At 31.8% G+C, this 16,722-nt stretch overlaps 1 protein-coding gene across 1 annotated transcript; it reads right to left on the reverse strand.

Annotated features, from left to right (window-relative positions):
* Positions 1–6,642: 6,642 nt before the first annotated feature.
* LOC116014481 (homeobox-leucine zipper protein HAT22-like) lies at positions 6,643–8,172 on the reverse strand. The gene is made up of 3 exons (XM_031254543.1): positions 7,563–8,172; positions 7,377–7,456; positions 6,643–7,288 (listed from the first exon to the last, which is right to left on the reverse strand). The coding sequence occupies exons 1-3, from the start codon at positions 8,013–8,015 to the stop codon at positions 7,006–7,008; spliced, it is 816 nt and encodes a 271-aa protein (XP_031110403.1). The 5' UTR covers positions 8,016–8,172; the 3' UTR covers positions 6,643–7,005.
* Between the last annotated feature and the right edge of the window lie 8,550 nt (positions 8,173–16,722).

The following is a 16,722-nucleotide window of genomic DNA, read 5'->3' on the forward strand; positions in this document are numbered from 1 at the left end:
AAAAAAAAAAAAAAAAAAAAAAAAAAAAAAAAAAAAACCTAGAAGAAGAAGAAATTACAAGTAACCTAGCAATTTAAATAATTGGTAAATAAATTACTAATACAACAATAAGTTTGGTTAATCAATTTATGAAACGACTGCCTTTAATGAGATTATGGGACTTGATTCAAACACGGCAGGATATAATTACTATATATGTAAAAAAAAAAAAAAACAAAAAAAAAAAAACAAAAAAAAAAACTGAAATGAGTGCTCGTGTGAGTAGCTAGCAACTGGTTTGAGGTTTGTTTTCTCCATATATTATGTTGCATTTTATGCTTTATGCTATATCAAATCATACATACATATCATGTACTATATGGCGTCAATAAAGAAAAGTATGGTACATTATATTTGACTAATTTATTTCTCATAATTTTTAAAAATGATTAGTCACTTAATTAGACTAAGTAATAGGTGAGTAGTCCCCCACCACCCCTTAAAAAAAAATATCAAATATCAAATATTGAAAAATATGCCCCTCTAAGACCTAGTATTCAACTTAGAATTGGAGTATCCGACACACATCAAACATGTAATCATTTTAAATTTCAACCCATCAAACCTTACCAATCTAACTTTATTGTAAACCTAAATATCATTAGCTAGCTTGCCGCTTTCCAACTACTACTCCTAATTTATTGTAATAATAGTAATTATTATTATTATTAATACAACAAGACAATAAATAGATATTGTATTATTATTAATCATTATAACTAAATATCTAATTAATTATACATCATTATTACTCCACAATAATCTATTGCACCATCCTTAAAATTTTAAAAATATAGAAATTAAATATCATGTACGTGCATATCATACCTCAACATTTGATACATAGACACATGTGTGCGGCGTGTACATAGACGCGGTGGAATTGGCTCATGTTATTTTATAATCTTTTGAAAATTTTCAGATTGACAAAACCCTTATTATAAAACTCAGTGATTCGAGACAGTTTGTAAGTGAATTACTAATACAATTGTATAGTCGATGATCAAGTTTTGTATGAGTGCACAATGTTAAACAGCTCTCCGAGCCAAACAAGTATGACCTGAGGTGAATGTGAAACAGTTTTATAGGGACGGGAATACCGGGTGGTGTATTATTAAACAAAATTGCAACTTGTATCTAAAATTAAAAAAAAAAAAAAAAATAGAAGAAGAAGCTAGATTTGAGGAGATGGAAAAAGGTGGTTGGACAAATTGAAATGAATGAACGACCAGATGTATGGCAAGAATGAAAGCTAAAGTGAAAGAAAGAAAAAGTATTCCATAATTGGAGTCTTTAAACAATAATATCCCTCAAAACGCTGCTTTGCTTGCGTAATTGCATACTGATGATTAGATTCATTAACCCCAAAACCTTGATTTCGTGTCTTCAACATAGACCCCTCATTGGCTGCTCTCCGCCATGATTGATCAATCAGTTACTTTTTTTAGTATTTTTGTTTGTTTTTTAAAATATATTTCTAGAAAACCAAACACTTGCCATTAATATTAGGTTGCAGTGTCCGGAGAGGCCGACAATTTTGCCTCAACGCGACAAGTGTTTTCTTTATTTATTTTTATTTTTTAAAACAAAATTTTACTCTAACAACCCCACACTAGATTTTTTTTAGAATATGTTATTTTTCCTTATTATTTTCAATTATGTTGTGTCTTATAATTATTGGGTACAGTGTCCTTTAATTGAGAGATCTCACCATTAAAAAATGTCATGTAAAGAAGAAAAGATTGGAGGAAAAATTTGTAGAGGAGCAAGTATCATTACTCTTTTTCTTAGCTAATAAAAAGTTGAATAATTTTTAAAAAGTAATCACTAAGCAAAAATGTGTTTAAAAACATGAATAATGTAACATTTTGGGCACACAAAAAGCAATATAGAGTTGATGGGTTGTTAACTAGTGGTCTAATGTTTCCTCTCTATACAGGTAGTTGGTCTCGACCTAAGGCATGGGTTTAGGCCCATTCTAGTTCGGAATTGTGGGACACGAATACACGACTGTCCATTTTTTAAAATAGATTTCAAGTTTGAAGGACTACTTTTATTATATTTTAGGTAATAAACTTGTAATATACTCCCACAATTTGTGGATCAACTTTTCTAATTTAGGTTGAGCATTTTAATTAATTTTTGAGTTGTTTAAATACACTGAAAAAATAGCTTGTAAAGAATTCAAAATATATACTTGTTACCCTAAGCCATAAATAGCATTCCATATTGTCTCAAATCTCTTTGGTTTTATTCCCTTGTTTATGATTAGTAGTGTTAGCTAGTCGTCAACTATTATGTCATAAAATCATCAAGAATTTGATCAAAGCTCGAGTCCAAAATATAAAAAAGCTAGTGCATGTCATGTTATAGAGTTTTGTGTCAAATCTTGCTCAAAATAAGAGAGAAACTATGCAAATACAACTCAACCTAAATCTTTGTTATAGTATAAATGACTCCTCGAACGAACATATCGCGACTATTGAATGATCTCAAATCAACGGCTATAAATCAATAAAAAGAGGAAAAATACAGTAACATTTTGGTAATTTCAATGATATGTTGGTCATTTAGATATGCTTAGTGGTACCTTGGATCTAATGTACCATCAAGCATTCCCATGTGCACCAAAGACAGGCATTTGGTAGTGCACCAAAGACAGGCATTTGGTAGTGCACCAAAGACCAACTCATAGTATACCACAGTATCACTTAGTACACAACAAAAATATAATTGGTGTAGAAAATTATCAAAATGCCACCACATTTTTTTTCCTTTTAGCAATTGAAATGAATTTATCTAACGGTCTTGATCTATCCGTATGGGTGGAGGCTGTATATAAGCTCAAATGCGACCACACCATTAGTTATGCAAAAAAGTCCCAATAGTGTTAGGAAATGCACAACAAAGAAATGCATCATTCGGTACACATCACCACAAAATATGCAATAAATTTTCACATTTTTTGCAAGTGCAATCTTTTAATACTAAATATGCAAAATGTTAATACTAAATTTGCAAAATGTTAATATTCAATGTGCAAACCTGAAAAAGTCTGAGAATTGTATATTTTAGTGTTCAAGTTTGTATAGTAACGTTGATAATAATTACGAAAATATCACTGCATTGTTTTTTTAAATTTGATTTGATTCACCCATTTTTTAAATATAAGGTCAAAATTGATTCTTATTTCTCTCTTAAGGATTTGTTCTCATTTGATCCAATAGATATGTACGGAATACTTTGAATTAAATAATTATATTTGAGGAATTAATGTGGTGGAGAGAAGCAGAATATTGTTGCTTTAAAGAAAATTATAATATATAGTATGTAATCTAGAATGGCGTCTAAATGCAGCGTGGAAATGGTTGTGGTCCGGTGTGGATGACACCCGCGATGACGAAATTGATCTGGCCAAGTGAGCTTCCAGGAAAGTCACCTAAAGTCACGGTTCAAACAGGTAATACCTCGTACCAAGTACTCACCTTTAATACATCGTATACATTTCTACACCTGTATTTCAAATAATTTAGTTTGAATGAAATTTAATCATGGAAAATAATTAAACTTAGACTTTTCGTAAAAATTATATATTCATTCTCTCTCTTCTTTGTCTAAGTTGATTAATTATATATAACTTAACTTGACTTATTTCATTGTGGTCATTTACCGAGCTAGTGTCACACCTAAAGCGTTAAGGACTTTCCAGTAAATCAAAGAATTAAAAAAAAAAAAAAGATTCAAAAAGTGTATATATTTGCTAAAGCCGAATAAGTTTAAAGAGTTTTATACCATATTTTTCATAGAATGATAATCAAGTTTTGTCAATATTATCCGTTCTAAATTTGAATTAGCGTGACAATGATAAAAATATTGAATGTCATACGAACAAATAAGAGTATTTTCTCAAATAAAAATTAAATAGTATAAGCACAATTTTAAATGAAATCTAAATTAATTTTGCAATGATGAAATACATGGCGTAGTATAAATTTGAAAAAAAAGAAAAAGGAAAAAAAAAGTGAGCATAATGGGTGTACGGTAGAGAGTAGGGAGACACAATACGACATAGAAAATCTCCAAAAGATTAGTTGAGTCCAGACACTATACACACACAGACAACACACCAAAACACACGGACAAATTCAAGGCAACTAAACAATAATGATTTCAAAGTGGACCACCAATCTATGATATATCCATCCCAATGATTCACCTCAAGACTTTGCCGACGACCAATCATCATAACGTGTCTACAAAGCAAAATACATATATTCAATAATTAATGTTTCTGCAAATAATTAACATACATTATCTCCTCCTAAATCCTTTGATTTGAGATAAACTAATATCTAACTACTTGAATATATGCTCTAAATAAAACTTCCAATCATAGCCAACAAAAGATTATAAAAAAAATTAATAGTTATTTGAATGTGTGCTTTGAGTTAAATCTGTCTTATAACTTTAGTCAGCAAAAGATTACAAAAGAGGTAAATCAAATGTTCAAACATGTGCTATGAGTGAAGTTTGTCTTGAAATAAATCGGTTCAAAGCAAGAAAGTCTAATAGGCAACTCTAACGTAAAATTCAACTTGAAACTTTATAATTATATAAAAATTAGCTAGATTGGCCTTGCCTAAATCTAATGTAATCTTAATATAATCAAATTGTAGGGGTGAATGGTCACGGAGACATGCCTTTTTAAAAAGAAAAAAAATAACATTTTTGGGTGAGAATAAATCTGGACCGTTGACGTAGGACTTTGAACTAAAATGTTTGGACCATTTCATGGCGGATAACGCAAAACCCACTTTTTCCGTCACCCCCACCACCCTTTTGTCTGAAAAGAAAATAAAATTTTTTAGTGTACTTTTTGGGATGCTTTTGAACGCATACGCCTACTTTGTTGCCATGGCCTAAAGTCCACCTGAAGCTTCCTATGTTTTCATCATGACATTATGACATTTCTCCCACGGGCGCTAAAAGTTTAATATCCCACATCATTTCCGCACCATATTCCCTTTTTATCCTTACTCGCTTCCTAATTAACTGTTCTCCCCCGCCCCGTTTTATCTGTCACTATGGGGTATTTGGTAAATAACTGTTAGCTGATTAGGTTAGTGACTTTGACTAATTGATAACACTAATTGATTTGTAGAAAGATGTTTCGTAAATTAATTGTTAGCTGATAGCTGAGTTTATCAAAAAGTCAATCGAAAAAGTTACTTTGAACAGCTTTTTGAATTTTAGTGTTTTGAAGCAATAAATTGCTGTAAAAAGTTAATTAATCAAACACTTATATTGGTTGTTTAACCAAATCAAACAGTTAATAGTGGTCAAATAAGCGAAAATTGACTAATAAGCAAACTATGCTCCCAAACATGATCTTTGACATGAAATTGCAATTACTCCAAATAAATTAATATTGTACTTTGAGATGCTAAATGATTATAAATATTAGAAATTACTGACATTTTAATTTATTTAAAAGAGAGTGACACTTTTATTCTTAAATTATATATAAAAAAAATACGAAGTAACATTTTTCTGTCTTAATTATATTGTCAATATTTTTGTCCCACAATTATTTGTAAAGTGATTTTATCTTTCTTCAATAATCTACAAAGCAATTTTTTTAACCTAATTTTAGCAAAATTTGATTTAAAAAATTATTTTGTAGATAATTGAAAGATGAAATGTGTTAATTAATAATTTAAAAGAATTTTTTTTTAATTTAACGATGGGGACATTTTAAAAAAGAAAAAACAAAGCATGAAGGAGAATAGATTTTAGAAAATTATGCAAGTGAGGCATACATAGGACGTAGGAGGGCCACAAGGCGTGGGAAGCATGAGGGGATCACGTGATGCGTGACCCACCGGTCGCCTAAAAGTCGGGTTTCCACGAGGCCCATGACGGGCGTCCAAGAGAGAGAGATGAATTTTATGGGGATTTCTTTTCTTTTCTTTTTTTTTTTAAATAGATATTTGAGAATTCCTTTCTTTCAGATCACGCCAGTGAGGAAGGAGGGGTGGGGGGGTGGGGTGTTGACACTTTCTAAATCAGAAAACTAACAGAAGAAGAGGAGACAAATACACGTGAGCGCCACATCACATAACCACCAACTGAATTACGAGTATCATTATCTTTCTCTTTTTGTTTGGTTAAAGCCATAATCCCCTTCACATTTCCACTATCCCCTTCCCTTTTCTTGGAATTATACCAAACGCAACTTTTCTATTTGATATTTCCATCCATTCCCTCTTTTACAGTTTACCCCCCAAATACCATCATTATTATCTCTCTTTACCCACAGTAATATCTCACTTCACTCCTCGTCGGCGTTCTCAAAAAAATATTAATTTTTAAAAAATATATACTACTTGTAATTTTAATCAATTAACTTACAAAATATATTCTGGTTATCAAGTCAACGATCTGATTAATTCAGTTGAGATTATTCATAATATTTTTATTTTATTAATTAATGAAGATTGAAGGTTCATATTCAATATCCGGAATCATTTGTCTTTTGCCCTTTTGCTTGAATCATCTATCCAACCGCAGTAATTGACGAAAAAGAAGAAATTAAAGAGATAATTAAGGCAATAATCACTTCATTCAATTCATATATGTATAATATAATCCATTAATTAAGATTTACAAAAACATATGATCTTCTAATTAATATGACAAAGAAACAAAGAGGGAGATTGATTAGTAATCTCTATTTTTTTGGGATGTTTCTACAGATGAACTAATTAACAGCGGCTAGCTAGCTAATTACCATTTTGGGATGATCACAAGCCCTCACCAAAAAAAGGTGGGTGGGGGGGACGTTTCAGATTGTACTATATATCCACTATGATATTTATAATGATTTTTTTTTTTTTTTTGATGATGAAATTATGGGAAGCAGGGCAGGGCGGAGGTGATGATGATTGGTTAAAACACGTAAAGCAACTAACAGGCTGCGGAGGGGTTGGTGAAGGGGTTGAAGAAATGAGGCTTTGGAGCCATGGTAAAAGGGCTCTTGTTGGAGGCTTCCACGGCGGCGCCGCCGATTCTCTCGCAGGAAGGGCACATCGTGAGAGTCGCCGCCGGCAGCTGCATGTAGAACGGCTGCGCTAGCTTCAGGGCTTTCAGCTCCTGGACCTCCTTCTGTAGCCGCCGGTTCTCGTCGGTTAGCGTCTCGCAACATTTCTTCAGGAACTCGCAGTCGACTTCTGTCTGCTTCAGCTTCGTTCTGTACGTTAAGGAAAAACATAACCTCGTTCAGAATTCATTTCTCGGGAATCGAAAAATAGAGTACGATGATCTGATGTCTAGCTAACCTGGCGCGTCTGTTTTGGAACCAGACTTCCACTTGTCGGGGCCTGAGACTGAGTTCCCTGGCTAGATCTTGCTTCTGTTTCTGGAATTCCGAGGAACAAATTAAACAATCATCATCAATTTCTCGATCAACGAATGAATTTATATTAGATCAAGCAGAAATTAATGAAGGAGGTACGATGTAGTACCGGATTGAGAGTGCTGTGTTGTTTGAAGCTTTCTTCCAAAAGCGCGGACTGTGCTTTGGTGAGCCTGAGCTTCTTCCGGCCGTTACCGCCGTCGTCATCCTCGTCGCTGATGACTCTCGACGAGACTCTCTCCATCTCCGCCTCCTCACTCTCTCTCTCCCGCTTCACGCTAGCGTTGGAGTACGAGGAAGCCGCACTGTCCTGTCGGTACAAATCAGCGGACTGATGATCTACACAAACCTTGTTCGCAACAACCGCCGCCGCGGCCACCTTCTTAACCGCCGCGGCCTGACGATCAAACGTTTCACCGGACAGGCTGAGCGTCAAGGACGGCTCGAAGCTCATCGCCGCCGCCGGTTTCCTGGCGGGCTTGTCAACCTTGGAGGCCTGATCGGAACACGAAAAGCCTAATCCCAAGACAAGGCCGGTGCTACAGACATCATCAAAACCCATCTATATGTTTCGCAGAGCTTAGGAACGAGGAACAGAGGAATTAATTAAGGTTGTAGTGCGAGGTGAGGTGAAAAAACAAATGGTTGGGGAGATGAGAGTGGGGGAAGAAGGGGTTATATAGGAAGACTTGGGGAGTTACTTTTGGTTTGTTGAATTGTATATATTTAAGAGTCTTGGAAGGGCAATGGAAGAATAACAATGGAAAAAGAATTGAATTTTGAAGGAGACTTTTGTGCTGTGTTGGGGGGGTGGGTTGGGTGTCGGGGGTAGTAGGGGCCAAGGGGTGGGTGGTAGCTATCTATCTTCTGTCTGTGATGATTAATAATCAAATAATAATCAAAAGAATGAAATGAGTACACAAACGAATATGTTGTGTGGAGAAATTATTATGATTTGAGACTCTCTCTCTCTTACCAGGTTGACTATTTGAACCCCACTAATTTTAAGAGGAATTCTATTTAATAATAATAATAATATTATTATTATTATTATTATCCACACTAAAATTTACATTATTATCTCATTAATACAAAAAAGTCAATAAATATAATTTTTTATAATAATTACGCCATATAATACTTATTACAAATTACGTGATTTATCAATATGATAAACATAAACATGGCCAGATTGGATTTACCACTCACACAAACTGACTCCTTGATATGATAATTTGTGGGAAGTTAATATTTGGAAAAAAAAAAAAAAAAAAAAAAATAACCACACAAAAATAGTCACATGCAGTGAACGATAAAAGTGTGTAATTTTTGTAGGGGTAGAAAGCATTCCCGTCTTGGATAAAACACTAGGACTCATGTGTTTCAAACCCCATGAAGAAGCGCTTTGTGACCTTTGAAGTCACACCAAACGCGAACAAGATTAATTTTAGTGTGTAGTCTTATTTAACTAGCTAAGAAAAGCTATGGTGAGATAAAGTAAATAAATAAATTAAAGCAAATGGTTTTTTTTTTTTTAAACGAGAAAGCCACAAGCACTACGTGAAAGTGGATATGGGTGAATTCTGCATGCAACTTTAGCTGATAAAGGATTATGAGAAAGTAAACCAACCTATGTTGTCATAACTGACCGATTCAAATGGTATTTTTCTTATTTAATCATTGTAATTTTGAACAAAAGGCATGCTGTATAACTTTAATTTTTTGAGAAAAATGACACTTTTTATGCTTATAGCGCTTTTGCACCCTAGATTATTCATGTATATATATTAGCCTCTCAATAATTTTAAAAGTGTCATATTTTTACCCTGTGGAATTTTTTACCCTTAAAATAATGGCAAAAGAAGTATTTCATTATTTTTCTTCTCCAACAAATTATATTGTTTATATGTAAAATCATAATAAATGCGAAAAAGAAAACAAACACAATATGCAAATATTATAATTATAATTTTAAACTAATGCTAGAAAATACTTAAACACAAATAATTTATTCAATGTGTTTAAGTATTTAAAAGACCAAACACCATTTGTAAATATTATAATTATAATTTTAAAATAATACTAATAAATACTTAAAACACAAATAATTCACTAGCATTTACTCTGATTCTCACATATTATCCGGAAAAAAAAACCATATACTCATTTTGTCATTTTTAAAGGTAAAAGTATCTATTTTTACATAAAAGAAGAGAAAAAAAATCACTTTTAAAATAATTAAGGGGACTAATGTAGATGTATGCATAATTCAGGAAAAAAAAAAACTCTATAATCATATAATTCAAGGGGAAAAGTTTCATTTTCCTAACTTTTTAATAATATTGTTTAACCTCATTCTCTCAAAACCTCTCTATCGGGTGGTCGCCTTTTTAATAATATTGTATATCTGCACCAAACCATGATTCTTCATCGGGTGGCCGCCGGCCTCTGGCCGAAGCTTTGAGTCTTTGACAGAGCTTCGTTTCTTGGCCGGCGGTCTCCTATTTTCTTTTATTTCTTGTTTTTTAGTTTCATAATAAATTCCAATGTCGAATTAGCCATCAACCATTTAAGGATGTTGCGATAGTTCCAAAGATCTAAAGTTTATGGATTTTGCAAGATCTGAATAAAGAGGTGGTTTTTTTTTTTTTTTAATTCTAGTGGATCCACAAAAAACAAAACAAAAAAAAAAAGTTTAAGAGGTGGTGTACTGCTGTTTCTCTTTTCTTTTGTGTTATGTTTTTTTTTTGTTTTTGTCTGTGTCTTTCTCTCGTTTGTGTGACGAGCTTGTTTTCCCCTCGTTTCTTTTGACGAGTTCTTTTTTTTTTTTCTTTCTTTTATAAGTGTGAATTATATAAGTTGGTCATGGCGTATGTGAACTTCATCTTGGGTGACAAAGATGGCAATGAAAAAGAGCATAAGCAGCTTGGATATATTGTCAATGAACGATATATGAAAAACATATACTCAAGTGGTGTGCAAGACTTTTCAATCAAAGTTAGTCTTGACTACGTTTGATCGATTCTTCAATGATATTAAAGAAGTTTTAAGTTCATCCAACGAATTCAGCTTCAAATTTGTGAAAAAGTCTGCGAATCGGGTTCTTTGCAACATTGCTAGGGAAATTGTTTCTATGTCTGACTGTAAGTAATGGTATACCGTTCCATCGACTCTATTTGTAATCGCTTCAGCTTATGATTAAATAAATGAGCTTCTTTATTTTCAAATAATAATAACAACAACAACAACAACAACAACAACAACAACAACAACAATAATAATAATAATAATAATAATAATAATATTGTATAACAAAAATTGTGCTACCTTTTAAAAATATACATATATATTCCTTATTCCCATAACATTGTACAAAACATTTCAATCAATAAACTAAAAATATGATACAAAATAGATGAATAGATATATTTTCTATATTTCATTTTACATGCTATGTTAAATATTACTCCGTATTAGTCTAACGAACTTTTTATTCATTTACTTATTATTTTATCATTTTTGAATACTTTTTAGATTAGATTTATATAAAAAAAAAAACTTTTAATTTCTAAATGTATACAATAATATTGAACTATGGATAAAATGAGTTAACCTTCATTTATTGAACTCATCATATAAAATGAAGTATGTTCAAATGTATTGATATATTCGATCTATGCTATATATGTATGAATACTATTGAATAGGAAGATCGATCCATATTTCCTAAAATACAAAAATTTACATTATTATCTCATTAATACAAAAAAACAGTCCATAAATATAAAATTTTTGTAATAATTACACCATATAATATTTATTAGTAATTACGTCATTCATCAATATGATAAACACAAACACCAGTCCTAGTTGGATCTTGCAACACTCATTTACATTTGCCTGTCCTAGTGGTACCACTCACACATGCAAACTCACTCTCTAATGTGACAATGTGTACTGTGGTAACTGGTAAGTTATAAATATTACCTAAAAAGAGAGAGAGAGAAATTAACCACACAAACATAGTCACTTCATGGAGTGAGCAAAATTGTGTAATTTTTGTAAGGGTGCGAAGCATTTCCTCATAGTTAGAGCACTAATGATGCACATACTTTAAAACCCACGTATAAGTATTTTGTCACCTCTGAAGTCATACCAAATTCAAACAAGAATAATTTCAATGTGTAGTGCTATTTAACTAGCTAAGAAAACCTATGTTGAGATAAAATAAATAGAGTCATTTCCATTTTTGGTCATAGTGTTATTGGGGCATTGCCAATTTTAATCCACTTCATTAATTTTTGTCACATTGCGGCCAGTCTTATTTAGTCTTTGCCACTTTTAGTCTATTGTTAAAATTTTCGTCAAATAACCGTCCAAAACAAGGGTATTTTGATCTTTTCATGCTTTGATCATCTCCTTTACCCTCTCTAATGATTTTCCTTACAGATTTTCATCCAATGAAGAGGTCCGGCGAAAGCCATGGATTTGTAATGTGGCTCACATGGCTTTCGCCGGACCTCTTCAATAGATGAAAATGTGTAAGGAAAATCACTGTAAAGGGTCAAGGAGATAACCAAAGCATGAAAAGACCAAAAATACCCATATTTTGGACGGCAATTTGACGAAAATTTTAACGGTGGACTAAAAGTGGCAAGGACTAAATAAGACGTGTCACAGTGTGACAAAAATTAATGAAGTGGACTAAAATTGACAATACCCCAATAACAGTAGAACCATAAATGGAAATGACTCAAATAAATAAATTAGAGAAATTTTATTTTTTTTTAATTATGGATAAAACGAGTTAACCTTCATTAAATGAACTCATCATATAACATGAAGGAAGTATGCTCAAATGTATTGATATATTCTATGCTATATATGTATGGATAGGATGATCTATCCATACTTCCTAAAATACAAAAAACCATCCTCATAGAAATTTTCTATATATGTGAGATTTTAGGGGTTATGTATATATTTTTAGTATATATGTAATATATAATGAGAGTTTGAATTCAATCCAAACATGCTACTTAATTAATGAGGCTAGTTGATACATTATGTGGGACTAGCAACTTTATACATAATTGAAAATTTTAGTATATAAATCTCGCAAAGATTACTTTTAATGAGAATCAATTTTATTATTAAAGATTTTGACGTTAAAGGTTAAGTAATTTTAATGAAACTCAAATTTATTACTAAATGTTATAACGTTAAAAGTGATGTAGTTGATACAATCGTATTAATCATAAATGAAATGAAATAATGTTGTCATAAAATAAAGTTGAAGGGGCCAAGACTTTGTGGTTTAGTGACACTCGGTTGCACTCCCATATGAAATGGGTGAGTTCGAGTTAGTAGATGTAATATTGACTCTATGTGTTTCAGTAGGTTGACAAAGTAGTTATGAACAAATAAAATTTAAAAAAAAAAGTTGAAGGAAGGGTGGGGGGTTATTATGGTAGAACAAAAATATATTTTCTATAACGGCATACAACATATTGCAATCAATTCAATGAACTAAAAATATGATGACAAAATAGATAGATAGTAAATTTTATAGTTAATTTTACATGTCATGATTAATATTATTTGTCAACCAGAATTTTTATTCGTTTGCTTATTATTTAAACACTTTTAAGATTTTATAGATTAGATTCTTTGCATTTAATTTTTTTAATTAAATTTGTAAATATATGCACAATAATAATAAATAATATGAGTTAACCCTCAATCCTTCATTAATTGAACTCAACATATAAAATGCGTCAAAGGAAGTGCCATATAAATGTATTGATTCTATGCTATAGATGAATGAATAGGATGATCTATCCATATATTCCTAAAATGTATACAAACCATCATTATAGAAATTTCCTATATATGTGAGATTGTAAAGGTTATGTACATAATTTTGGTATATATCAAATAAATAATGAGAGTTTGAATTCAAATAAAAACACACTATTTAATTAGTGAGATTACCTGATATATTCTGGACAACAAGCAATTTGTTAAAGAATTGAAAATGCTAACATATACATCTCGGCATCTCGCTAAGATTATTTAGAACCACAGCCGAATTCACGACTAAAGGTTATTTAGAATCAGACTCGAATTCATGACTAAATTAAGATTCTGATGTCGTCAAAAAGTGAGATATTAAACGAATTAATTAATTTAGAGGGGGGTTGGGTGGGGAGGGATGGTTGGGTAGTTTTGATGTCACACCAAAAAGGAAGAGAGTGAAGTACAACAAAATGGAATTTTTGGAAGAATTTTACTATATAGACTCCTATATCTTACTCATTAAATTTTACTCCCTAAGACGAGTACTGATTAGTTATTTTTTTATATGAATTTCAATACAAATGTTTACATCAAAACTTTTTGTGTGAAATTAAAAATTAAAAGTAAAAATTGAGAGTAGAAAATAAAAATACACATAATATTTTCCGGTTTTGAAATACGGAGATGAGAAGAATCAAATGCATATGAATGAATACGTGGATCCACATGGGAAGTTAAATAAACTGGAACGCTACAACAGTGTATGATTCCTCTGCCTCCCGCCACCCATTTACGTACCAAATTTCACTGTTGTTCTTCCCTTTTCCCCTTTCTTCTTTCTACCGCTCCTTTTTTCCCTGTCTTCCCGTTTTTACTTTAAATATTTGACTAATATATAACTAAAACAAAGTTCTGTACCTTTTATTATCACATATGTCATGATCAAACACTTATTATAACTTCTAAAATTATAACTAATAACAAATGTGTACTTATATATATATATATATTCTTATACTTATCTAATAATCATTATCACGGTGCTTTTTTAAATACCATGATATCTAAAATCATAATTAGTAGCAAAAGTAAAACTATATTTCATTATATATACTTGTCCAGCAGCAATCCATGATTTGAGGGCATGCACGGGATGAATCTGGTTCATAGTAATAATCCACAAACCACACAGAACATGTAAATCATACTAAGAAGATCATGCGCGATGGTTCGTATGAGAGAGTGTTGACAAGAATCGAAGTCGTGACTATCTAATACGAGAATTGTTAAGTGGCAACACGAAAAGCCGAGTTAACATCTTGCCATCAAAATGTAACGCTGACTACTATGTAAGATTACACAAAATAATGTTACATTTTCGCTACTAGCTATAACTTTTGACAGAATAGTAATCACTTGATCCTGACACGAATTATGCTCCATTTACTCCCCACCCTTTCAAGGTGCAATCACCACAATTTGATGGTTGGTAGTTGATCTTCTAGGTATTTCGGACATAAGAAGTAATTGAATGAAAGTAGGGAAAAAAAGTGATTACTTTAAAAATTATCCTCTTATTTGATATTTGTTCGATGGTATGACACGACCAGAATAAGATGTGGCGGAATCTTTCTTATAAAATGATGTATAAAAACATGCATAAATGATTGATCGTATATATAGCAAGTTGTGTGACAGCAGCCCATGAGGTGACTATCCAATAACCTGCGGCATATTATTAGGTACAGCCCCAATGACCTTCAAATCCTACGTACTCATCCGATCCATTAATCAACTCAATTTTCTTGGCTGCGCATCTACTTAGAATATCTTATTAATTAAAGTATTAATTATTTAGTCTGTATTTTACTCCTATCATTCATTTTTTTTGACTAATTTATTCTTTATACTCAAATTGGATTAGTGCCACATATGCGATCTAAAACCATTATTGAACTTACATATATATATAAATTAATAAGATCAAATGAGAACCTATAATTAGATGAGGACCATGGAATTGTGGACTTGTATGATCTTTTGCTTTAAATAATTCAATGGTTGTGATTAATTATATGCAATATATTTAATTTTTCGCGCCCAATTTGTTGTGCATTGGTACTCATTTTGCAGTGCATTGGTACTCATTTTATTGTGCATTCATATTCCGTTTGTAGTGCATTCGGTCTTGTTATGCATCCCTCCCACTTTATTGTGCAGTTGCATTCATAGCCGGAGAAAATATCATTTTTAGTCCTTCAACTATAATATATGTATCAATTTTGGTCCTTTACTATTAAAAATTTCAAATTAGGTGCATGACTATTCAATTTATATCACATTTGGTCCTTGACTATTAATATTTTCAAATTAGGTGCATGACTATTCATTTTGTATCACATTTGGTCCTGCCGTTAAATTTTCCGGCCAAATTTCCGGCGAAGTCACCGGTGACCGACTAATTTATTTAATTTTTATTTTAAAAATTATTTTAATACTCTGTAACTTTTAAATAAAAAAAAACTTAAAAATAAAAAAAATAAAAAAAAAATAAAAAAAGAAAACGCCGGTCAACCCCGATGACTTCGCCGGAAATTTTGCCGAAAAATTTAACGGCAGGACCAAATGTGATACAAAATGAATAGTCATGCATCTAATTTGAAAATGTTAATAATCAATGACCAAAAGTGATACAAATTAAATAGTCATGGACCTAATTTGAAAATTTTAATAGTTAAGGACCAAAATTGATACATGTATTATAGTTGAGGGACTAAAAATGATATTTTCTCTTCATAGCCGTTAGATCACTCCAAATGGATGATCTGGATTAGTCCACCGGGTCCTCACCATATCCAGAACCTATTCCAGATCATCCATTTGGAGTGACCTAACGGCTATGAATGCAACTGCACAATATAGTGAAGGGGTCAAGTATGAAAAAGGGTTCCCGTGCAGTTGTGCGGTTACGCACCTTAAGCATAACAACGGCGCACCTTAAGTACACAAATCGCGCACCTTAAGCACACAAATAAAGCACCTTAAAAAAACACAAACCATGCGCACCTAAAGTTTTAGGACAACGCACCTTAAGTACACAAACCACGCACCTTAAAAGCACAAACCACGTACCTAAGGTTTTAAAATGGCGCACCTTAAGTTTCAACAACTCACGCACCTTAAGCATACAAATCACGCACATTAAGAAGGAAAACAATGCACCTTAAAGAAGAAAAACGATGCACCTTAAGCTTTAGGTTCACTCACCTTAAGTTTCAACATTGACGCACCTTAAGCATACAAACCATACAGTTTAAGAAGAAAAATTACGCACTTAAAACCACCGCACAACTGCACGGGAACTCATATATATATATATATATATATATATATATATATATATATATATATATATATATATATATATATATATATATATATATATATATATATATATATATATATATATA

This window comes from Ipomoea triloba, chromosome 3 (genome assembly GCF_003576645.1).
Source record: "Ipomoea triloba cultivar NCNSP0323 chromosome 3, ASM357664v1".
Lineage (NCBI taxonomy): Eukaryota > Viridiplantae > Streptophyta > Magnoliopsida > Solanales > Convolvulaceae > Ipomoea > Ipomoea triloba.